The sequence below is a fragment of the Chinchilla lanigera genome, unplaced genomic scaffold, assembly GCF_000276665.1.
Source record: "Chinchilla lanigera isolate Chin_1 unplaced genomic scaffold, ChiLan1.0 scaffold00018, whole genome shotgun sequence".
NCBI lineage: Eukaryota > Metazoa > Chordata > Mammalia > Rodentia > Chinchillidae > Chinchilla > Chinchilla lanigera.
This window is the reverse complement of record NW_004955419.1, coordinates 28733703-28759448: the sequence shown is the minus strand read 5'-3', so window position 1 is coordinate 28759448 and position 25746 is coordinate 28733703. Positions and strand designations below refer to the sequence as shown.

At 39.6% G+C, this 25746-nt stretch overlaps 1 protein-coding gene across 5 annotated transcripts in view; it reads left to right on the top strand.

Moving 5' to 3' along the window:
- Positions 1–25746, top strand: part of Frmpd1 (FERM and PDZ domain containing 1) — a 171210-nt gene that overhangs the window by 129038 nt on the left and 16426 nt on the right. For 4 of the 5 annotated variants that reach the window (XM_005382864.2, XM_005382863.2, XM_005382865.2 and 1 more), the window contains exons 3-7: positions 4803–4960; positions 5769–5871; positions 8586–8631; positions 15583–15690; positions 23226–23321. In XM_005382864.2, coding sequence (XP_005382921.1) covers positions 4803–4960; positions 5769–5871; positions 8586–8631; positions 15583–15690; positions 23226–23321 — 511 coding nt within the window. Of the gene's footprint in view, positions 1–4802; positions 4961–5768; positions 5872–8585; positions 8632–15582; positions 15691–23225; positions 23322–25746 lie in introns of those variants that run through there. The other variant, XM_005382866.1, reaches the window with a different exon arrangement.

Below are 25746 nucleotides of genomic sequence, written 5' to 3'. Positions count from 1 at the left end.
GGAAACAGAGACAGAGACACAGACAGAGACATGAAGACACAGGGATAGAGACAGAGATCTGAGATGAGAGAAGGAAACTCAAGAAGGAGGCGTGTGAACAGGACTTTGACTTGGCCTCACATGTTCCTGCAGAGGCAGCAAATGGTCAAACTTGTGTAGGAGGTAGGAGTAGTCTGGAGTGAAGGCCAGGGAAGGTGAATTCTGGCCGGTGTCTGAGGTCTGGAGACAGAACCAGGAAGGCAAGGCTGAGGAGTTTGACGTTTGTTCTGCGAGTGGTGGGGAATTATGGGGCAGGACAACACTAGCTTTGCCTTAAGAAGATTCCATCCTCATCTTAGAGGCTGCTCTGGAAGAGCATTTTCTGAGTTGTGGTTCCTTGTAGCATCTAGAGTTTATAGGTCTGTGATACTTTGTTGATATAGAGTCTTTGAAGTACTTCTTTACTGTGCTTGTTTTATTGTCCATTGGAGTGTTTCAAATTTTTCCAGTATTCTAAATACAGCTGTAAGGAATGTTTCTGAATATTCAAGAGCCAGGTTTTTGGTTTGTCTGGTGTTTTTTTAGCTCATACCCTGTGATAGGCTTTTACTAGACATAGGGGACACGGGAATAGTAGATGCCGACTTTGTCTTCTATGAACTCATAGTCTAGTGAAACTGATATTATATTTGGGGTCACTACTTTTAAAGAATGCCACTCAAAATAGTAACAGTGAAGAGCTTGGTGTGATGGTGCACACCTGTAATCCCAGCACTTAGGAGGCTGAGGCAGGAGAATTGTTATGAGTTTAAGGCCAACTTAGATTACATAGTGAGTTCAAGACCAGCCTGAACTATGTAGCAATACCCTGTCTCAAAAAAAAAAAAAAAAGTAGCAGAGGATCAAAGAAAATGATCAAATATTAAATTCATATTACAATTTCCCTGATTATTTCCTAGAGAGACTGAATAGTCAATTTTTATTGCCAGCCCTAGATTTCAGGGTCAATAAATGTTGGGCCTTATTTTATTCATACTTGGTAGTTTAGTACACATAGTGGAGCTCTGTAGTCCTTTCTGTTGTGCTTCTTTAATTAATAATGTTACACATTTTCTATGTTTTCTTTTTGAGGTACTGGGGATTGAACCCAGGACCTTTACAACAAACTATATCCCCAGCCTGTTCTTTATTTTTTTATTTTGAGACAAGGTCTTGGTAATTCACTAAATACCCCAGGCTGGGCTCAAATGTGTGATTCTCTTGCTTCAGTCTACCAGAGTGCTGGGATTGCAGGCCTGCATCCCCACACCTGGCTTTTCTGTGTTACTTAGAAGGTTTATTTGTACATGTGAGAGTTGTCAATTCATTTGTTTTGAGCATATGGAATCTAAATATTTTCCATATGTATTTTGGTACCTGTTGTTCATATATTTGTAGTATAAGCTTTTATTTCCCAGAATGTTATTTTTTATTAATTTACTTATTTTATTGAAATATAACATATACCATATATGTGCTTGCTCAGGAGCACATACAATTATATATCATGCTGGTACTGGCTATTAAATATTTGAAATGTGGCTAGTGTAAGTGGAAGACTGGATCATTTTATTTAATTTTAATTAGCTTAAATTTAAAGACTGGTGAACCTTAACCCCAAATGTATATACATATACACACATATGCATATATACATTTAAAGACTGGTAAACTGTGGGAAAGCATAAGTACGTTTGGAACCTGGACAATGAAATTTGACTTTCCAACTATAAATTTCTGAGAAAAACAGATTCCAAATAATATGCACTGTAAGCATAAAGTACACATTTGATTCTGAAGGTATCTTATAAAAAAGAGTATAAAATACCAATTATTTTTGTATTAATTATATATTTAAATGGTACTATTTTGATATATTGGGTTGAAGAGAACTGTATTATTAAAACTAACCTCACATGCTTGTTTTTGTTTTTTTTTTTCCTTTTTTCATGTGGCAATTAGAAAATTTAAATTTCCATACAAGTCTTGGCTTGTATTTCTTCTGGATACCATTGCCCTAGAAGTTATATCTTTTAAAGAATGTGGCCCTAATTTGAAATCTACCTCTCAGATGTGTGACTCAGCAAGTTCAAATTTCCCAAATCAAGATCCAGTCTCCTTGCCTATAAAGTAGTGAAATAATCATCTCCATATCACGCATTTGTTATGAGGGTTGAGGGCAATATATGTATAAAAATATAGAAGAGCATTTCCTGATAGTCAGTGCTCATGTTATTATTATTATTACTCTTGTTACCACTATTCCCATTAATCTCTCGTTTATTTTTTAATCTGGAAGAATTTTTAATCCATGGTACATTAAATCTATATTTTAATTTAGAGCTTTAATTTTAAAGATTTAATCTTTCCCACTGGCAACCCAGCATAACTTTTGCCCAATTACTTTCTTTATTGCTTTAAGGAAGCTTATATTATTCTCCTTGACTAAATCTCTCTTAACTCTGAGTTAAATTTAACACAAACCACGAATTTTGTTACTTGAATTCTTTTGTAGTATTTTCTAGCTTTTAAGCATTAGCTTATTTTAAAAGTTTGGTACCTAATATACATTCAGCAAATCTGTTTTTAATGAATTAAAGGCTTTTTGTGACTATTTTTATCCTGCAACTCTACTAACTTATTTTGCAGTGCTACAAATTCTCTTTATCATCTTCTGGGTATACGTATGTCACTAAAAAAAAAAGAAAAGCGCCTTTCCGTGTCCTGTGCTTATAATTACTTCCCTGATAAATATAAGCATTTCCCCTGCCACATTAAATAGGAATAATATCTGGGAGTATTATTATCCTGTTGCTTTTTTTAAATTTTTTTTTTGCGACAGGGTCTTGTTAAGTAGAGCAGGCTGGCCTCAAACTCTCAGCCTCCCAAGGGCTGGGACTATAGGCTCCTGATGCATTTTTAAAAGAACACAAATGTTCATTTTTTGCTCTCAGTGTATATTACTTACTATATTTAGAAAGACCCCTTTAAATCAAGTTAGAGTAAGACAGACCTGTAATTCCAGCACTGAGAAGGCTGACGCAAGAGGATTACCATGAGTTCAAGGCCAGCCTGGGCTATATAGTGAGCTCAAGACCAGCTTGGGCTACATAGTGAGTTCAAGGTCAGCCTGAACTACATAATGAGACCCTGTCTCAAAAAAACAAAAAAAGAGAGAGAGAGAAAGAAAAGAAAGGCCCTCTTATACTTTTTTTTTTTTTTTTTTTGAGGGTCTCACTATGTAATTTGTAAGAGACAGGGTCTGATTCTGTTGTACAGGCTGGCCTTAAATACCTGGGTTCAACAAATCCTCTTACCTCAGCCTCTCAAGTAATTGGAATGCACCACACCCAGTAGCCCTGTCATAGCTTTAAAGTTTTGTCTTTTAAATCAGCAGTCACTATAGGTTTTACACAGTGTAAGTTTTCAGTTTTCTGTGTCTTCCCTTGCGTTAGATCTCTCTGCTGACCTTTCTGAGCATTACCTATGTGCTTGCCTAGAAGAAATCCTCTCTCCACCCATCTAAGCTGTTGGGTCATCTGTTCAGACAGAAACTAAATCTGCTCATCCACCTGAGTAGCTCTCAATGGACGATGCGTGATGCACAGGAATGCTTTGTATTTGAACTTGCCTTGAGCATTTTGGCTCTGTGAAACCGTTTTCCTATTTTCTGGTTCTTGTTGAAATTTGAGGTCATTATAAATGGCAGAGAGGTGGTTATCAGATAAGTGAGGTCCTGTTGCAAGAAACAGAGTTCCTGACAGTGTTTGGTAAATGGATGAGAATAAATGATAGACATTAACGGCACAACCCTGACGGAGCTGTTCTCCACATCGCTGTTGTTTATTATAACAATAAGCACCTCCTCCCACCACTATTTGACCTTCCTCAGAAAGAACCATAACTGTGAGAAGGAAATAATCATTTGCCATGGACAAGTGAAAAATAGCTTATGACTCATTTTGTGGTTTTAAGAAATACAAAAAGCAACTTACAACATGCTTGCTTTTAGATGTAGAGAATATATACGGTTTTAGAAATTAATATAAAAGTATTCTTTGCTATCTAGACATTCCTACTGGAATTCTCAGTTACAAAGTTTAAAGATAAATGAAATTAATCATATAGCAAAAAAGAAAACGTCATCGATGGGGCTGAGGATTTAGCTCAGTGGCACAGCGCCTGCCTGGCAAGCGCAAGGTTGTGAGTTCGATTCCTGGTACCAGAAAGAAAACAAAAAACAAAAAACAAAAAACAAAAAAAGAAAATGTCATCGAAAAAACAATCCACCTATAAAATGAGACATTATCACACATCCAAACCTGTTAACTTCGTATACTTTCATTCAAACAGTGCCCTCAGCCTGGGTTGCTTGTCTGGCCATCCATCCATTCGCTCTTCCATCCATTCATGGATGCACTCTGTAGCATATTAGACATCTGTGTGCAGCATCTGAGCTGTGTGGTAAACCCTAGGAACGTCCCAAGATGTACCCCGAACCTCCTCTAAGTAACAGATGTTCCCCGGGTTCCCTCCATGCAAAGTGAAAACAGCCCCCCTCCTTTCTCTTGGTGCCCACAGCACCTCTCAATCTCTCTTTTAGGACATGGTCACAAGAGCTTTGCTTGTTGTAACTAGTGATGTTTGCATCGTATCCCTCTTAAGAAGAAAGTTAGTGTTCGCTCAGCTCTGCATCTTCCTCCGTCATGCATGTGGCTGACCCGGTTTGTGGTCCCCCTCTGGAACCCTCCCTTTCACTGTTTTACATTCTCCTTCTCTTCCAGGGCTAAAGTCGCTGCAGCTGATGGGCCTCCTGGGAACCCAACCCAGGCCCCCACCCCTGTGAGGCACACGGTAAAGATAGACAGAGACGTCCTCCTCCAGGACTATGGATTTCACATTTCTGAGAGCCTTCCTCTCACAGTGGTGGCCGTCACAGCAGGTAGGGTTTGACTGGAAAATGTGAAAGGAGTTTGGTTTCTCAGGGCAAGGTAGTCTTGGCTCTCCTTCCATTTATCTGTCCTGCAATGAAAGGCAGAAAATGCTACCCCAGGAAGTTAGAAAACTCTGACCTCATTCTGTCTTGGCCTCTATACCTTCCGTTGGTGCTGGGAGGGAGGGAGCTCCCCCCAGCACTTCTACTCTGAGCCTCAGCCTCCCACGGGCCTCTGCCTGAGCTTAGCCCTCCCTCAGCTCCCCGGCCAGTCTCAGAGACAAGGAAAGTATTTGGATAAGCTGGCCTTCTTCCCTGAGCCCTGCATGCTTCTAGCTGGTGAGAATTTCTGGGCAGACAGTAATAGAAACTATTGATTTGTTTTCACTTGAATCTTTGTGAAATATAGGTTGTACTGGGATGGAGAGGAGCAGGCTAGCAAAGCCTCATGTTTGTTTTCATACTTGAGCTAGGACTGATGTTATATCTGGGACTAGTTAAAATGCGTTTCAATTTACATACTTGCAGGTGTGCACATGCATGCACATGTACACCACAGTTCTTTAGAGATGAATATAATACATTCATTGGCAAGCTCTATTGATATGTAAGGTTTCTGCTAGTTTTCTTTCTCAGTATAGTCTCCTAACAGCCCCTTGAATTTGATGGATGATATACATTATCCATGCTTTATAAAGAGAGATCCATGTGAGCCGGTGCCCAAGGGGCTCAGGCTGCCATTCAGCTGTGCCACTGTGACACTTGGGGTCTAGGCACATCTGGCCAGAGTACCATTTACTTATTTTTTGTCCAACAGGAGGTTCCGCTCATGGCAAGCTTTTCCCTGGTGATCAGATCCTCCAAATGAACAATGAGCCTGCTGAAGACCTTTCCTGTGAACGAGCAGTCGATATTTTGAGGTACTAAATTGTCTTCCATCATCCAGAGCTGCAGGGATAATCATAGAGATAATCTTCTCTAATGCAGCAGGAGCAGCCTCATCTTGGGGTTTCGGCTCTGGCTAGTAGGATGGCTTCTCAGTGGTGGCTGTAAACTATCTGCTCTCTTTCACCTGCCCACACAATAGTGAGGGAGGCACAGAGAGCTGTGTTTATTAAACCCCTGCTATGCCCAAGGCACTGTGCTAGTCACCGTGGGGAGCATGCTGACGAGCACCTGATAGGCCCTACCCTCTGAGGACTGATGGGCTTGTTGTGACAAATGCCAAAGATTGAACTAAATAGATACCAGATCTGTTTGTTCTTTTTTAACACTTGATATCTTTTCTTGCGTGTTCCTGCAGGTACAGGTTGGCATATGTGTAGTTTCACTGATAGAGCACCTATGGCTTCCCTACTGCTCTTACTGTGATTTGTGTAAATTCCTTACCTGCTGCCTAGACCATGATCTCCTGAGAGGCAGGTACACAGTGGATGCTCGGGTGAACCAGTGAATATGGTTTGCACTGGGATTTGGTGACACTGGTTTTAGGATAGAGGAATGTCAATGATGGGAGGAAAAGGATCCACAGACTTTATATAGGCCCATACAGGCTTTGACTTTTAAATTTTTCACTGAACCCTATTTTAATGACTTTAAATAGAGAGAGATGAGGAGTAGAATTAGTTGAAAGTTAACTTAAACATAAATCAGTACCTAAGTTTGAACCTTCTTGTGAGTTTAACTGAAGCAGAGAAAGATAAAATGAAGATGCACAATGCAGTCTCCATCCTCAGAAGCACAATCTCAGAGACAGGTGGGCACGCACACGAGTGCGTGCACGCACTCACACACACACACACACACACACACACACACGCAGAGTTTAACATTTACAGAGGGCTGACCAAAATTTAAAAAGCAGTCTCTTCAAACTAGCCCAGTGTTGCTGAAGGGATGCCAGAGACTAAGTTGAGTGGGTGCAATGGCCAAGGATGGCATAATTTCATTTAAAAATAAGAAGCGAATTTTAGAAAGCGTGAATTTTGCTTTCTTAGTTATTTTCCCAAAGATGATCAGCAAACAAATTTTAGAACTTCAGTGCTGCTGATATTTCTGTGGGACTAGGTCAAACTGATGAATCAGCAAATGTATTTGTAACTTTAAGGAGCAGAGCAGAATTTGAGCATTTAGGTAACGTTTACCCCTGTCTGTCTACTGAATTACCTACTCTGGGCAAGGAGCCCTATGGGTAACAGTAGCTCCACTCCCCAGGCACTTGCAAGCTGCTAGTGCAGATCCACACATGTGTATACATGAGATTGAGAACAGGTACGACAGCAAGGAAAACAGGAGACATGGATTATGAACACTGGGGTTTCCTCCAACCTGGGAGGAAATTGTAGCCGAACAAAGCAAAGAGATCCAGAAGTATTGAAGCTGTACCTTTGATGCTGCCGACAAAGATGGAAGTGAAGCGGGAGACGGGGCACATGATAAGCAGGAGCAGCCTGGTGACCAGGGGGTGCTGAGCAGTTTAGTTTCCTTGAGACGGTTTTGAGGGAGTGAAGCACAGAGGAGGGAGGGTCCTGGGTGCCAACACGGTAAGTTCCAGCGCCGCTCTGTTAGCTTCTGAGCAGTGACTTGAGGTGTGCAGTACATCTGTCCCCTGTGCCAATTTTGCGTGTGAGAATCCCAGGATTGCTTTTTTTAAAAAAAATTTAGTTCCCAGTGTCTGAAAAAGAAGCATATTATTCATTGTCGCTTCTAAGGGGGAGGGACAAATTGATACAACAATAATCACAACAAAGACTGTCTAATTCCTTCAAATATCTGTGAGATCAGAGTGTCCTTTAAAAAGCAGTGGGACCTCAGCTTATTGTGATTTATTTCTGAAACGGCCTGTTCTCATATAAAGTGGGAGAGCGGCAATCCTCAGACACAGAAACCTCAGGTTGACTTACCTGTTGGAGGAAATAACGCACTAGCCACCATTGATCTCAATGTTCACACTGCAAGAATTCAAACAAAGCTATTTTACACATTCTTTCTTTCTGTATCAATAGCAAAGAAAAGAAAGTATGAATCAATTCCATGGTCCTGCCTGCTAGGACAAAGTAGAGCTTTGTTAGTGACCTGGTTGTTTTGGTCACTTTTGAAATCTATAAGAATAATTCAAGATAAAAATGTCTGATATCTTGATTGTATGTTTGAACTCACTACACTGACATTGTGTTCCTAAACACCACAAACTACTTGGCTTTTATCTGATCAGTGTTATTTGCAGACAACCATTCTCCTTAGTGCAGTATCTAGCCTAAGTTTTTCTGAAATAGCAACTTAATTTATGTGTTTTTGTTTTCTCTTTAAAATTTTTTTAAACTTGATCTTAATTGATATCAACTGGATGAGTTCTCCATCATTTGAGGCTAAATTAAAAGCCTTAATTTAGTGGCTATAGGTGTAGACTGAGTAGTAGAGGAGGATATCTGAAGATTCCCTGGAGGTAGGACGAACATTCTGGGCCAGCTCAAGGTCATTGGCAGGTCACTGCCTTCCCGAACATTGTTCTCAGTTTTGCTGAACCAAAGTCAGCAGACGGGCTGCTTTTTAATGATGCTGCCTGTCTTTTTGACTTAGACGCATCCACATATCACACAGAATGACTGAATATTTTTGTCTGTATTCTTTTCAGGGAAGCTGAAGATTCTCTTTCAATCACAGTTGTTCGCTGCACATCGGTAAATTTCTTTTGCTGTCCTATGTATTAATGTCACATTCTGTGGTCCCAAGACCCTGCACCTCCAGAAGATATCCCTCATAAAATCAGCAAGAAAGCCAGAGGGCAGAGGGGGCAGCTGCTGGGCACTGGGTGACCAGTCAGTCAGTGTAGCCTAAAGACCTATCCCAGGCAGGTGCCAGGGAAGAAACACGGTCTGGGCCTCAAGGATTCACGATCTAGTGAAGGAGACAGAGCTGTGATTGGGATGATGAAAAGAGCACTGAACTAGGAATTTCAAGACAGCTTTGTGTGGTATAACTTTGGGACAGTCACTGTTTTTGGTTTTCACTTTCGTAAAACAGTGGGGATGGCCATCACTGCATGGTCTGTCAGGTTGTCCTGAGGATCAAATGAGGTGCTGGATGTGAGGATGTTTAATCAGCTTTGAGACTCTCATCACAAGGCAAGGTGTGGGGAAGAAATGGCAACCCTGAACCAAGGTTAAAGGGCTCTTTATATATTATACAGAGGCAAATGTATGGTCAAGTTATAAGAGCAAACTACCAAGGAGGACAAGTTAACAGAAAATTCTCATTGTGAGAGACTTTAATATACTCCTCCCATCCTTGACCATAATAGGCAGGAAGGAAGAAGGAAGGAAGGGAGGAAGAAAGAAAAGTAGGGTTAGAGGACAGAGAATTTTAATAATGTATTCAGTAATTTAACCTAAATGGCCACACAGCAGGCTGCCAAGAAAATGCAATAAATTTCACAAATTAAAAATAAACAATATAGATCCCTTTTCCTGAATATAATTTAAAATAGAAACTAATAACTGTCAAAATTTAATTAAAATCATCCAACCATTTGGAAATAAACATGCAATTTCCTAACTAAAGATGGGTTCAAATAGAAAAGCAAAACTACCATTACAGACTGTTTAGGAAATAATTAAAAATTAGAACTCTACTTCTTAAAATTTATTATGTGAAATTGAAGCTATACCCTGGGTAAAGTTCATAGCCCTAAGTGGTTTTTATTATTTAATAAGGGAATAAATCAACTAAATACTTGGTACAAAAAGTTGGAATAAAACTAATAAGATTAAAGAAAATAATAAAAGTCAAAACATAAATGTTGTTTTGTAAAACAGAACAATTGTAAACTTGATAAAGTCAAGAGCTTGTTCTTTAAGGATAAAAGTATAGAATAGGAAAGCCTTAAGGAAAAGAAATATGTGGGCCCTATATTATTTAAGGGGGTTGTGGGTATAACTCATTGCTTTGCACAAGTGAGGCCCTGGGTTTCATCCCCAGCACTACCCCCCTACACACACACACACACACACACACACACACACACACACACAAATACTAAGGGATGTAAAGACTAATTCTTGAATCTAAAAGTAGATGCACACTATATTCATTAATTGGAAGGTTGAATATTATTAATATATCAGTTATTGTCAGAGCAATTTATGTGCTTAATGCAAATTCAAATAAATTCTTTTTTTAATTAAAAAAATCTGTTAGTACATGTTTGCAGTATATAATGTTTGCATTCCTTGTGTGGAGTCGGTACATATACATAACACAATTTAACACATTCCTACCAGATTGAACCACCAGTGGTACATGGATGACTGTCTCACTGGACAACTTATACCACTGGTGGTAGAAGTGGTACAGTCATGCATTAGACAGTCGTGTATCACCAGTGGTCTAAGCCACCTGACAGTAAGACATACAAGTTATGGCTGTCATGAATGTGTTAATTCCTTTATTCATCCTCTTCCCTCCCTCCGTCCATATCTTGATATCCTTTGAGGAAGATCTATCACTCTACTTCCTACTTATCTTTCCTCATGCTCTCAAACAAATTCTTATGGGACTTTCATTTGCATTTTAACAAAGTATGTGAAGGTGAGACATCAAGAAACTCTTTTTTAGCCAGGTGGGTATGGTGGCACACACCTGTAATCCCAGCACTCAGGAGGCAGAGGCAGGAGGATCTCTGGGAGTTTGAGACCAGCCTGGGCTACATGGTGAGTTCAAGGCCACCCTGAACTACACAGAAAGACCCTGTCTTAAAAAAAAAAAAATCTTCTTTAAAAAGAACAGTGAAGACAACCTTGATGAACAGATTGCAAAGCAAATAATTCTACAATCATTAAAATAGTATGATTTGAGTGAAATATCAAACATTGATGTAATCAAAGTCCAAGAATAGATACTTGTATGGAACTTAGTATGTGATAAATGGGGTTTCTCACAAACCAGTGAGAGATATCCAACCTGGATATTTGTTGAAGTATTTTAGGAAAATACAGTCATCTCACCATGGCAGTGTTGCAGAATTTAGATTTTTTTTTAAAAACAATAGAAAATACAGATGGATATTGTAGAGATCATATCAGTACAGACAGGTATCTTAGGTTATAGACAAATTTTATAAGCCTATAGGGGATAAGAAAGAAGCACAGTGGAACAAATGACTATTTGACCATGAAAATATAAAATTTCTGTGGTCTCCCTACTTTACAAGTGAAGAACTTGTCTCCTCTTCTTACTGGGCAAATGTTAAATTTTATTTTAATTCATGAAAAAGAGTAGGAAAAATCCACCTATTTAGTATTAAGATGTTTGCATTAATATGACAATGTTTTACTGACAATTAATGAAGATTTTTCTATTCTAAACTGAGTTTGTCTGTGAAATAATGTAAAAGCGATATAAAAGAGAGAAGCTAGTCAGTGTAATGGTGGTGAGTGCTAAGACATCCTTTTTATTTAGCCTACTATCATCACAATACAGAACATCTTAATCTTAATTAAGTGGGGGTTTTTTCCTACTCTGTTTTTAAGAAATAAGCAAAATAAAATACTTGTTAATTAAGGAGAGAGGGAAACAGAATATAGCTACATCCTTTGAAAAATGAAATCTAAGGGGAAAGGAAAATTGCTATGCCCAGTACCACTCTTGATATTCCCACAAGATTTGTAGGAAGAGGGGCATATAAATACTGTTTCCGCAGAGGTCCTGCAAGAAAAGCCCTATGGTCATGGCGATCAGTGCCCCTGAGAAACACCCTGAATACTGGCTGGCCTTTTCTGAGCTTCTCACCAAAAGTATCCGGAAGCATTTTATAAACCATGCAGGATCATCATACATGTCTTGCTTCAGCAAGGAGCTCATTGTGGTCATAGTACATTCTTAAAAGTTCTCAAATGACATGAAATTGATTAGGGTTTCTAAAGTCCAAAGTTGGAATATTAATTACTGGTTCTCTAGGACTCAGAACTTTATGGAAAGTATATTTTGGTTTAATTTTGTAGATCTGTATTTGTTTATATTCATTATAACATATTATTTATATTAATAATGTTACTTAATTTTCACCAAAAGGAAGCCCTACAAGGTAAATACACTCTTTATGCCCCTCTTACCGATGCACCTTGTCCCACACCCAGAGTTCCATGGGACTGGGTTGTTTTCTAGGTGAGACTCCAGAACCCACACTTACTGACTTCATGCTGGTTTACCTCCTTAAATCTTACTTCTTTCGTAAAATGACCCAGGGTGGGAGTTATTGCAAAAAGATGTAGAAATGTGTTCCAACTTGTGCCTTTTAATGCCCTTTTAAGCATTAACTTTTGGTTCGGCAAAAATATAGAGATTTTTATCAGCTCAAGCCTGCTGCTTTCCAATGAATTAAAATGGAGGGAGAATTAGAAGTCCTAGCTCACATCCTTTAAATTGTCTCTTTAAAATATTAGTTGGCTCAAATGCACTTAGGTAGGTGTCTTACAGTATGTTCCAAATGCAAAGTCCCTGAGAAGTAGAACTGAATTCAGAAGTGAAAGTGTGTAGGAGTCATACTGGGTCCTGTAGGTTGAGCATTTCCATGAGGGGGAGAGCATTCTTTCTCAAAGCAGCCAGTTTCATGGTTGGGTGGTTCCAAGTGGATCAGAGGGCCTCCTTCCCTGTGACTCCCCTGACTAGTCCTGGTTCAAGTCTGCTTTGTGTGAAATAGCTCACCAAAGGTTTGAAAGTATGGCCTTCTCTTCAGGCTAGGCAATTATTTTGTCAACTGTTCCTCACAGATATGGTTTTCTGAATTCTCACTTTCCTGGTAGCTTTCTAGACGGATTATAATTTTATGATGACTGTCCCAAATGGTGGCAAACAAAAAGGAATACACTTCCACCAGTAGCCAACGAGTACCATGGGGAGTACAGGGTGTACTTTCAACGTGCACCAAGAGCTCTAGCGACGCCAGGATTGGGATAACATCCTGGCAAGCCTAGTCACACTGTTGGTTTAGGTGAAAGTTGTGGTCAACTAAATACTGAGCTCGTTTCCAAATTAATAGCTTCCATGCCAGGCATCCCAAACCCATGGTTGTGCAATTGATCTTTTTGATCCTTAGTGCCACACTTCACATTAATCCCTGTCAAGTCCTGTTGCTTTGGCCCAGTGTTCTGACATGCTGAGATTTTACATAGTCAGGGAATCATGGGGCTGAAAGGCTTATTTGTACAGTTGCCAGCTATGGTCATTCTTCCTTTGTGTGAGGGTACCTCTTCTTTCCAAGTCTCGCCCACGTCTTCCAGTTTCTAGCCAGTTAATTTTCTTTAAGATGATTCAGCTCTTGGCCTAACTCTTGCAGAATTGCTTTTCTGAGGATGAAAGATGGCAGTAGTTGCCTCTTGAAAATTCTTTTCCTCTCCCCATCTCTCCTCTATTCTGCCTTGATTTCTCATTCCTTTTAGTCTTCAGTGTGGTGTTGGTTGTACTTGTTGCCTCGATCACTTCATTCTGTGCCTTTATCTCTTGACAGCTCTGTCTCCCTATACCCTCTCGTGTTGTTCTGGGTGATTTCTTCACCTTTGACCCATTTTCTCCTGATCCTCGAGTTTCCTGGGCACTATTCTTTTATATTCTTAGTACCTGATCTTTCTTCTTAATTTCTGATGATACCTGGCAGTTCTGAGTCATTCATAGGTTTGGTAAACTCACTTTCTCTAACTTTTTCCAAGGCATTGCTAAACATCATTGGTAAGAATCGAGCCAAAGGGAGTTTGAGTTGATTAGTTAGAAATCAGGGCTATTGGTTGAGCACTGCGGCACCTGTCTGTAATCTCAAATACTTGGAAGGCTAAGACAAAAGGATTACAAGTTTGAAGCCAGCCTTGGCAACTTAAGACCCTATCTTATATTAAAAATTTTAAAAGAGCTAGGATTATAGCTCAGTGGTACGTATGCCTGAGTTCAATCCCCAGAACTACCCAAAAATAATTTTAAAAAGAAAAGAAATCAGAACTATTGAGCTGGAGGTTCAGTTCCCAGAGGCATAGGGAGAGGGGGACAGAGTAGATCAGGACTATTTTGATTTTTTGAGTACAGGTCAACCAGTTTTGAATCCACCTCATAGCCTAACTCTAGCCTTCTCCACAGCAGGATTATAGGAGAGAGTATCAGATGCTTTGCAAGAATGCAGGAATACTACTATGTCCACAAGACCCTGGTTTACCAATCTGGAATCCTATCATCAAAAGAAAAATGAACTTGCTTGGCTCTGCCTTGTTCTTGGTAACTTCTCATTAGCTGCTGGTGGTCACTGTCTGAAAGCTCTCTGATCATCTTTTGTCTTAGATTTCACCAAGAAGTAGTGACAGGCTTACCATTATTTATTTTCCTGAATCTTCCATATTCATTTTCCAGGAAGCCTAATATTTGACCATCACTAGCCTCCTAATTTTTTTCCATTCTCTCATCCTGGGTGATGTCAGTTGTTATACATAATAGGTCCATAAGCTCCCTCTTTCCTGGGAACAGAAATCTTTTACTCATTCAATACAGTTCGGTAGTGTTATTAATTTTGGATTATAATTTTCTCTTTCCCCTATTTCTTCTATCAGATTGGAAGACCATTCATTTCTACAGATGTACTTCTCTGGAAACATTGCTACCCCTCCCACACTAAATGTTTTTGTTATTGTTTTAAAGCAATCCACATATTTAGGGTGCTATATCATAGTTATGCATCTTGTCAGACCAAGATTCTAGTTGCCAACGATACCACATTTATCTTCTTGCATTAAAATTGTAGCATTATTTGTTTGTTTCATGGCATTGATCTGTTGATATCTGAGTCTGTGAGCATTCTTCTCAGCAATTTCCATGGTGCTATTGTACATCTCTTCCCTCAGCTACACAGAACGTGGCTCTGAACTCCGTCTCAGGACTCCTACATATGCCAACATTCTAAAGGACCATGCAGACCAAGGGAACACAGGATGCTATGCTAGGAAATAGTGTATTTGGGATTTCATTTTAGAAGGTTACATTCTGTTGGTTTGGGCCATATGAGGTGTTGCTTATCAAGTGCCACAATTTGGCCTGATACACTCTGGTCCAAAGGCTTCACCGTATGCTCATACCAGCTGATGTAGTCTAAAGAAAGAGGATATAACCCAAAAGATAAGAGCAAATGGGGGCCAAGGATGAATCACAGAGGTCAGACTTCAGGGAGCTAACTCCTACATTGTACAGATGAGAAGACTGAAAGCCTTCAAAGAGAGGCAAGGATTGGCCAAAATCACAGTTATTTTGTTTTACACACCTGATTTTCTTTCATGAGAATCTGTATTTGAAATAGTTGTCATAACTGTTAAACAGCTGATCTTGGGTTGGAATCCAGGACTCCTCCACAGTCCAGTTTTCTTTGTCTTCTTCATATCATTTTTCTACCATATTGAATTTTCAGCTGTTCAGGCACATGAGAATACTGAATTGTGACCCCTAGATTTTAAGAAAAGAGGTTGTTAAATGGGATGTTGTCCTTTCTTGTGGGTTTTAATTGAATCTATAACCGTTGTTAAAGTGTTTTTTGTTTTAAGAAATGAGAAGATACACATGGTTTTCACAAAAGTACTGTTCTGAAATGTGTCATGTTAACTTTTCAGGGAGTCCCCAAATCATCCTTCTTGACTGACGAAAAGAGGGCCAGGCTGAAGACCAACCCTGTGAAGGTGCACTTTGCTGAGGAAGTGCTGGTCAGTGGACACAGCCAGGTACGTCATTAGTCAGGGGATTGAAATTATTCCTGATTGGGGCTGGGGATTTAGCTCAGCGGCAAAAGCGCCTGCCTGGCAAGTGCAAGGTCCTGAGTTCGGTTCCTGGTACCGGAGAAAAACCAAAAAAAAAAAAAAAAGAAATTATTCCTGATGGTGCTGGTGAAATGCTCCCTGAACATAGCCTGGAAACTGTGGAATCCTCCAGCACAGAGGATATAGAAGGAGTTCCACATGTTGTTAGAGGCTTTGTGCAGCTGTCAGTAAGATCCCTGTAACCCCTGGACAAGCGAAGCTGATGGGATCTCTGAACTGTGGGTGGGTCTAGCAGAGAAGCCCCGGTGTGGTTCTCCATCATTCTGTGACTCCATTCTCCAGCCTTTGAAATTTCAAGAGATTTGAATAGTTAATTATGGATCCTCAAACATAGTTCTTCTGCAGGTGACACACTGATAATTGTGATGGTAGGGGGAGGGATTACTTTTTTGTTATTTTAAAAGCACCCACTTATAATCCCAGCACTCTGGAAGGTTCAGGCAGGTGGATCACAAGTTTAAGCCCATCCTGGGCAACCTTGCAGTTTAGACCCTGTCTCAAAAGGGGTGGATGTGAGGGCTGAGTGCAGAAGCCCTGGGTTCAATACTCATTAACACGCATGCACGCATTTGCACGTGCATGTGTGCACGTGCACACACACATACAAGCTCATCATCTACTGAGCCTCTGTAACGTGGCCTTAACTTTTTGTGTGCCTAATCTTTCAAGTCATCACAATACCCTATGTTCGAGGGATTTTAACAAAAGAGAAAGCAGAAGCTAAGAAAGATTAAGAAAATTAACCACTAAGATCACATACGAAGAAAAGAGAGGCAACAAGATCTGAGACTTCAATTTTTTTGTTTTCCACTATTGCAAACTATCTGGTCCTTTTTGATATAGAGAGACCCAGGGTTAGGGACAGGGGAAGTTCAGAAGATATATTTATTAAGGGAAAATATTGCTTAAAGTTTGCTGTTTTTAATTTGAATTGTTGAATAAAGGAGTCACAATTCATGATTTACACAATAGTCTATAACTCTTCCCATTCTGAATTCAGCAATCAATATTAGATTTTGAAACTTGCAAGTCAAAATTTGTCCTTATCTAGTCTCCTTACCATTAAGACCAACAAAGGACAAAGATTAGGGGCTGGGGATGCCTATGGCCATTAAAAAAAATTATTAGTGTATGTTTGTAATACAGAATAGTCATGTTCTTTCTGAGGAATTGGTACGTGCATTTAATGCATTTTGACCATTTTTAATCCCTTTTCTTGAACATGACATGATTTCATTCTTCTTTATGGCTGAATAATATTCCATTGTGCATATATATACCACATTTTCTTTATCCTTTCATCTATTGATGGACATCTACACTGTATCCAAAGCTTAGCTACAGTGAACTGCACTGCTACAAATATGGGTGTGAATGTATTAGCATAATATAATGTCCTTAATTCTCTTGGTAATATTCACAGGAGAGGTATAACTGGGTCAAATTTTACTTCTATTTGTAGTTTTTTGGTGAAGCTACATTCTATTTCCATATTGGTCATACTAATTTACATTCCCACCAACAATGTAGAAGGTCGCCTTTTTCCTAGCATCTCAATTTAGTGTTTTTTGTGTATTCTTGATGGTAGCCATTCTAACTGGAGTGAGATAGAATCTCAGAGTTGTTTTTATTTGTGCTTACCTAATGACTAAAGATGCTGAACACTTTTTCACATACTTACTGGCCAAGTGTACTTCTTTTGAGAAGTGTCAGTTCATTTGCCCATTTTTTTATTGGGTCATTTGTTTTGGAGGGGTTAATTTTTTCTAATTAACTTCATTAGTACATTTTAAATATACATAATGATCACACTCATGGTAGGGAATTTGTTTCTATCTCCCCAATTCATTGGGAATGAGAAGTTGATACTATTTTGTCTATCCTCTGGTTCTTTAGGACTGGCCTATAGTATTGTTTATGACCCTCAGACAATCTTGGTCTTGGCATACAAGGAAGAACCACTAATGAGAACAACTATGTCACTTGGCTAATGTAGTACAATCAATAATAACAGTAGCATCAAGTTCAGTCTAGAAAATGACAAACTGTGGTAGCTATTAACCTTTAACCATATGACTAAGATTTGTAGTTATATAACAAAATCTAAAACAGACCAGAAAGTTGTATACAGCAAATATCCCCTCAATAGAGTGATTTTTACCATTAGAGGAGAAAATTTAAAAGGGGTAAGAAGAACAAATAGATATAGAAGGAGAGAAAGAGATTAGAAGTAAGGCTGATGGACAAAGGAAGGTTATGCAAACTTTGGGAAAATGGTTAAAAAGACAACAGGGAAGGAAGAAAGGAAGAAACAGAAACTAGAACAGAATAAAACAACAATAAAAAACTAGAAATTGATGGAGACCACTATGAAGTGGCTCTGAACAGGATTTAATATTAACCAATTGGCTTTTCATGTTTATGTGTGAGTTTGCCTGAGCACTTGTCCAGAGATGGGCAGGTTCAAGTCCCTGTTCAGGCACCAAATATTGGGTTAATAACCCTTAGTTACTGTGGGCTTATCAGGCCCATAATCTCCCAAACAAGTGGACAGCCAAGGCTTAAATAAATGAGACAATTGAAATGATTTCAGGGCTCCAGGAGGGTCCAACCCTCCACAGAATTTGAGATTCTCTGGGTTAAGACCCAGAACTTCCCTGGTTGGCCCATATTTATTTGGTTTTCAAACAAAGGAAGGGGATACTGAAGAAAATGCAGGAATCTGGGCAGGACTTGGGAAACCCTTTAAGGACTTCTCCAGGTAATATATTATGTTAATTTAGGAGAACTATGTTATCTCTAGAAAGGCCTTCACTGCAGGAATGAGATGCCTGCAGCTATAGCCTCCTTTAGCTAATTGTGCTTGGAGCCCAAAGTCCTCAACTGTGGCCTTATCTTGTCCTTTGAGGTCTCCCAACTTCACAGGCCAATACAAGCCTCAGTGGGCACCAGTGACTCATAGACGTTCACTTATTATATGAGTCAGCTGCCCATCTCTGGACAAGGGCCTACACCTCAGGCAAACTCACCATGTAAACATGAAAAGCCAGTTGGTTAATGTTAAATCCTGCTCAGAGCTGCTTCCTGGTGGTCTCCATCAAGAAACAATATTCACACTCATATAAAAACAAGAACAAATATGCAAGAAAAAAATGCACATAAAGGAAGGAAAAAAATACACACTTCATAGCATGTCACTGCTGTCACTCGTAGATAAAGGGGATAAACAGAGCCCAGATCCATGTTTGTTGGTCCCACCAAGCCTGCAATAGAATTACAGCAGAGTGGTGGATAATCTCAGCAAGACTGTGCTTTCAAGTCCACTGAAATTCAGGGTGACTTTGGTTTCTGGCTGTGAGGCTGGTACCTGAGTTGTTTGGCCCACAGCACTCCAGGTACCTCTTGCTGTCTAGAACTAAGCTCCCTGACTCTGAGTGTTTTCCATGGCTGTGCCTTACCCTGACACTGGGCACTCCAAGTTGAAGCCAACCCATGGCTTCTCTGAGTTCTTGGTTCAGCTGGGCCCTTTCCAAAATAGCAACCAGCCAGTCACACTCTCCTGGGGACATCTGGACCCAAATCACTCACCAGCCACTGCAGTCCACAGCATCCACTGCTCTGTTACACTGGTGTATTTCTCCATGGAGATCCTTAAGGTTAACCGTAGTTGTTATGCCTCAATAGGTTCAAGCCAACTCTCTCACATCATGAGCTGGTACTCACGAGAATGTACCGTTTGCCACCTCCCTCTTCTGTGTTGAAGTCCCTCTCTTCACTCTCCCTGTGGGCTCTAGTTCTTGCTTCAGATCCTTGCTGCCTCCCAGGACCCACTTTTCTCCTTTTTCTCTTCCCCACATTGCTATATTCCAGAATCTGGACTCCAAATCTCAGAGAGGGTGATTTGCTGCTGCTCACCACTCTGCCATCTTCCTGAAAGTCCTGGAGGGGTTAATTTTTTTTAATTCTTCATATATCTTGTTGTTAGTCTATCAGTAGATTAGCTAGCAAAATTGTTCTCCCATTGTGTATGTTATCTTTCCACTCTGTTTTCTTTGCCATACAGAAGCTTTTTAATTTGATGCAATCGCATTTACTGATTCTGGATATTATTTCCTGTGCTTTTGGAATTCTATTCAGGAAGTCTTTGCTTATGCATATGGCCTCAAGTATTTCCTGGATGTTATCTTCCATCAGTTTCAGTCTTTCTGTTTTTATGTCTGTATCTTTGATCCATTTTGATTTGATTTGAGTGCAACTAGGTAGAAATCTAGTTCAATCTTCTACAAGCAAATATCCAGTTTTTCCAGAATCATTTGTTGAAGAGGCTATGCTTTCTCCAACATGTGTTTTTGACCTTTTTTTCAAAAATCAGATGGCTGTGGGAATATTAGGTTGTTTCTGTCTTCTATTCTAATTCCTTTGGTCTATGTGATATGAGTGAGTGAGTGTGTGTGTGTGTGTGTGTGTGTGTGTGTGTGTGTGTTTGCAAGTACCATGTTGCTTTGTTACTACAACTTTGTAGTATAACCTTAAATCTGATATTGTGATGCTTCCAGCTTTTCTTTCTGCTCAGGATTGCTTTAGTTATTCTTGCCCCTTTCTGATTCCATATGAGTTTTGAGATTATGTTTCTAGATCTCTGAAGATTTTTTTTGTATTTTAATAGTAATTGTATTAAACCTATAGATAACTTTTGGTAATGTGGACATTTTAACAATATTATTTCTGCTGATCCAAGAACAAGGGATGTTTTTCCATTATTCTATTGTTCTCTTCAGTTTTTTTCTTCAGAGTTCTGTAATTTTCGTTATAAATGTTTTTCACCTCCTGGTTAGGTTGATCCCTAGGTATTCATTTTCTTAAGCTATTGTGAATAGAATTGTTTTCCTGATGTCTTTCTCATTAGGTTCATTATTGGGTACAAGAACAATATTGATTTTGTATCTTGGCCCATGGCCATTTTAACAAAAGATGCAGTGACCTGCTACACATCTGCAGAGCCCTTATTTTCATCTGTCCTGCTCCTTAACAGTGCACACACAACTTCTGTTAGATTTGAGAGACAAAGGCGGCTTGTCCAGGTGGCTAGGGCCAGGGAGGAGGCCTAGTGCATTAATCAAAAAACACCTGAGATGCTGTCATTCAGCAATATATGAGTGTCTGTGAAATGGATTGAACCTTTTTAGCATGTTAAACTTGGATTTGACATGTGATTTGAAGAGTAGGGCACAGTGATGAATAGTGGGGTTCAGATCTGGCTCACAGGGCAAACAGAAGGGCACTGCAGGTGTTGGTTAGGTCACCTGGACAATAATTTATTAAAATGTTTATGCCCCATTTACTGGGCCATAGTTGAAAAGATAAGGAAAAGTTGTGAAATGTGAGCCAGCTGCAAAACTGGTTCTGAATTTGGCTGGGTATGGCAGTTTGGAGGGACAAGAGCTCTAAAAGGGTGTCTCTGGGAAGCCTTATAGTTTGGGGCCCTAAGGAGAAGTTTTGGGAGTATCTGCATCAATCATGCAAGGCAGAGACTGTAAATCTGGTAGGAGTTCATCCTTGTGACCTGCCTATCATCATTTCAGAAGTTTAAATGATAAAAAAAAAAAAAAGTTGTTAGACTTGTTCCCTTGAAAATGATACAACTGCCCCAGGGATACACACTCCAGTAGAATCTGAAGTAGGTAAACTGGTATTTAAAATGTTTTTAACTTTGCTCACAGTTAAATGATAAGGAAAATATTATAGAAGGACACATTGTATCTGGTAAATAAACACAAATAAGAAAAATATAAGCCTGGATGCTGAGAAAATAACTAGAGTCATGCACTAGCTGGAAGCTTTGAAAATTGGTTTGAATACTTTGGGGTGGAAAAATGCAGTGTAATGACTGTCATAAACAATGACCCAGGGATCACATTCGTATTAATTTAGAGTATAAAATAAGGTAAGTGAAAAACTCCATATGTTTAAACATATCTATAACATCAACATTTTAAAAAGCTATAACATAGAAAAATGTCTAAAGAAGTGGCTAATCAATTCTGATAATTCAAATCAATAGAATATTATAAATATTAAACATATAATATAAAAATAGTATGTGAAATATGTGTTGAGTAAAAAAATGAACATAGAATTGTGCATATTCTGTTATTGCAACTCTCTAAAAACTATGTAGAAGTATAGATAAAAATTTGAAGAAACCTTAGAAAAAACTAAATTGTGGTAGTTGTATGATATTGTTATGGATGTATTTAAATCACAAATAATAAAGTATTTGTGAAAAAATTCTGATGAGGAAAAAATTCCGATGAGAGAAATCTAAAAAATAAGATTTCTGACCATTCAAAGCCAGGGAAATGAGGTGACAGCAGAAGAAACAATCTGAAATCCTTTATCCTGATCTAGTGTGAAATAGCACTGGAATCTCTTTTCTCTACAAAAGTACTGTGATTTAAAAAAAATTACAGAGAACAATGATGATTTTTTAGGCTTACTTAGAGAATACAAGATTCTATTAAATATTACTTTAGAAAACTCAAGATATCAGAAAAGGCTGCTTGGTGTTTTGTTTTGAAAACTAGATGGTAAACTTCTTTACCCTGGTGTGCTTCATACCCAAACTCTTTGTAGAGATAAACAAAGGAGTAGTTCTAGCTCAAATCTTAGAGGCTCTAGACTCTCTCAATAGTTTTGAGGGATATGGTCCCAATGGGGCTAAACACTCAGCTAAATATTCAGAGTTTAGTTTTTATGAAAGTTTGCCCTGGGGAGTTTCTGCCAAGCCTAGCCTGCGCCACCTCAGGAAAACTAGCTGCTGTGGGATCACCATACAAAGACCAGCCCTGTGCCTCCTTCTCAAAATGACTTGCAAGAGTGGCAGAATACCTTATGGATCTCGCATAGCTGGGGTGACAGCAATGGTGAGTGGTGGTGGAGGGCATCCTTCAGCCCTTTGGTGATGTGTCACTATAGGGAATTCAGCAGTAAAATAGGTATGGAGCTCTGAGGGTGCATTCCATCCTACACACTCCATGCCAACCCTACAAGGTAAGTCCACAAATCCCTGAAAGACCCAATTCAAAGGGCATACATGTTGGTCATCTGGTTTTGTATAAGGTTGGCAGCGAGCATAGAAATATCAGCTGATGGTAGTGAGAGTCTGCACAGGCTTATACAGCAATTGTCATCACAGTTATGGCAAGGCTTGCTCTTCAACATCCATCATATCTAACAGTTCCCCTAAGTGTTCCTGCACAATGCATACCTGTCCTTCAGAGGAACTCCAAAATACCAAGAAGCAACCCATTATGGGGTAAGGTTGGGAAGAATCCTGCTCTCCAAACCAGCCAGGGAGTCAGGGCTGAATGGCCAAGGATTTGGCACCCAGAAACTGAAAGGGTGGGTCAAGGACACAACAGTATTCTTGTGTTTTCCAGGGTAATTCTCTGCTGTGCATGCCCAACGTGCTCAAGCTGTACTTAGAGAATGGACAGACCAAAGCTTTCAAGTTTGAGGAAAACACAACTGTGAAGGTATTAAAAATAAACTTGAATCTCTTTCCTAGAAGAATTTGCTGGCTCCAAGGACTCCAGGCTTCTTCTCCGGCATCTGCCTTGATGGTCTCATAATCACCATGGTCTGAGCACCTGAAATAAGCCAAATACTGTGTTTTATTACACCATAGCCAACAGGATAGTGGGGTTTTGTTATCATATATTGCAGGAAAGGAAATTAGGACTCAGAGGAGAGCAGTGAGTTGCATGAGATCATATTACAACTCTTAGAACTTCATGCTTAACCACCAGACTTCCCTACTCCTTGTCTGTGGCTCTACTTACTGCACAAACACTAGAGCAACTAAACTCCGGATGAGATATGTGGACAAGCTAGGTGCCTACATATTCTGTTCTGCTCTGAAATCGGTTCACCTGGTACTTCACGAGCTCTCCTACTTGAAATGCTCTTACAGGGTTTGGAGAACCTGGTAAAGCATGGTCTGTCTTTGGGAGCTTGCAGTCTAGTTGAAGGAGGGTGGACATCCCAGGAACTCCTAGTAGTCCAGGGCAAGATGAAGTAAGGGCTGTAAAGAGAGAAGCGAGGGAAGTGCTATGTGTGTAATGCAAAGCACTGTATCTTACTTGTGGTCAGAACATCAGCCAAGGCTTGGGAAAGAAGCTGTGCCTGAGCTGAATTGTGAAGAGCATCTAAGATGTTAACAAAGGCAGGCAGGACAGGGCAGTTGTAGGGTGAATTGCACATCAATCTAAGAGAGTTGCATGAACTTACACATAGAGCTAGGAAAATGGGCATTGCAATAGCAAACATCCAGCAGGAGCATGGGCTGGGAGAGGCCACCAACAGTCTCTAGTGCTAGGCAGCAAAATCTGTATTTCATCCATAGACAGTGATGGTACCCTTAGTACTTGGTCAAGCAAAGAAATGATGTTAGAGTGAGATTGTAGTGAAGAAGCAAAGCAATTAAACTTGGTCAAATCTATGTATGAATAAATAAACATGGGGCCTAGCTCCTCCAGGCCTGTGGGAGAACAGATTTAGGGAGACTGACACAGATAAAGGTAAAGGACAGTATTTATGACACGTGCACACATACGCACAAAGCACGCACCTAGTGTTTCTTTCTAGCACTTTCCTGTGGCAGTTCCTTGGGCTGCTCCCAGTGCCCTGTCCTGGTCTTACATAAGTGCAATTTAGGGAAAGCCTTTGTAAACGGACGAAGTTCAAAGCCCAGAAAAAAAATGAAGGGCGAAGTGGATTTATGTGTTGATTCCACACCAGCCACTTTCCTGGGCACATCCTTGTGTACTATATTATTTAATGTCCCAATAACTTTGTGAAGTGACTAGTGTTATACCCACTTTGCAGATGGGAAAATGGGACCAAGTGGTTGCAAACTTGCCAAGGTCTGCTAGCCCATAACTTCAAATTTGCTGTATTTTTAAACTCCCCTGGAGCATTCTACCTGCCATTCTGCATAAAAAGGAAAATTTTACAAGTGACTTACACAAGAGCTTTACCTCTGTCATCCTTGATCAAAGTAGATTGGAATTGAAGGATTGATTTATTTAAAGTGAGTTCCCCTTTAGTGGCCTAAAACATTTTGAGGTGATTTATAATAAAAGTCTACATCACTGGGAAATTAAACCCAAGACGATGGAAGTGAATGAGGACTGGGCCAGTATAATACTAGCTATCTTATCCGTAGTAGCCTTTTTTTCTTTTTGGCACTGGGGATTAAACCCAGGCCTTCACAATGAGCTACATCCCCAGCCCTTTCAAAATTTTTAAAATTTTTTCCTGAGGCATGGTATCACTGTTTTCCAGATTGGTCTTGAACTTGTGATCCTCCTACCTCGACCTCCCATAATGTTGGGATTGCACATGCCATTTTATAAAGTAAATAGATCTTTATGAAAGAGAGAAAAGCAGCTATAAACAAATCTTATAGCTAAAAAAAAAATCATTGTCAATTCATCAGTGACTTCTCTTTCCCTTTTCCTTGCTAAGGGAAAAATGCTTCTTGTATCAAAAAACCCTTTTCTGAATCAAAGGAGATAATGTCATTTGACCCGGTGAACATTTACTGATACCTTTTGTGTACCAGGCATTTTGGTATCACGTGGCTCTTGGTGATATGAAATGAATTGCCCAGAGTCACATCCTCAGGAAATCTAGAGAGTTAGGGTGGAGCTGAGGTGAGGGCAGCTTACTAGGAAATAAGATAGGCTATGATGAGGACCATGAAAGTGAGACAGAAATGATTTGGGATTACTAATTGAGAGTTATAAATGAAAACACTGAGCATATAGACAGTAAGAAGTTTGTCCAAGGATTCACAGCTGGTGTTAGGTCTAGAACCCATTCACTTCGCTACACAATCTTTTATTAAGAAATACAACTGTTATTAAAAACTGGTATGAAACAGTGATAAAGGAAATA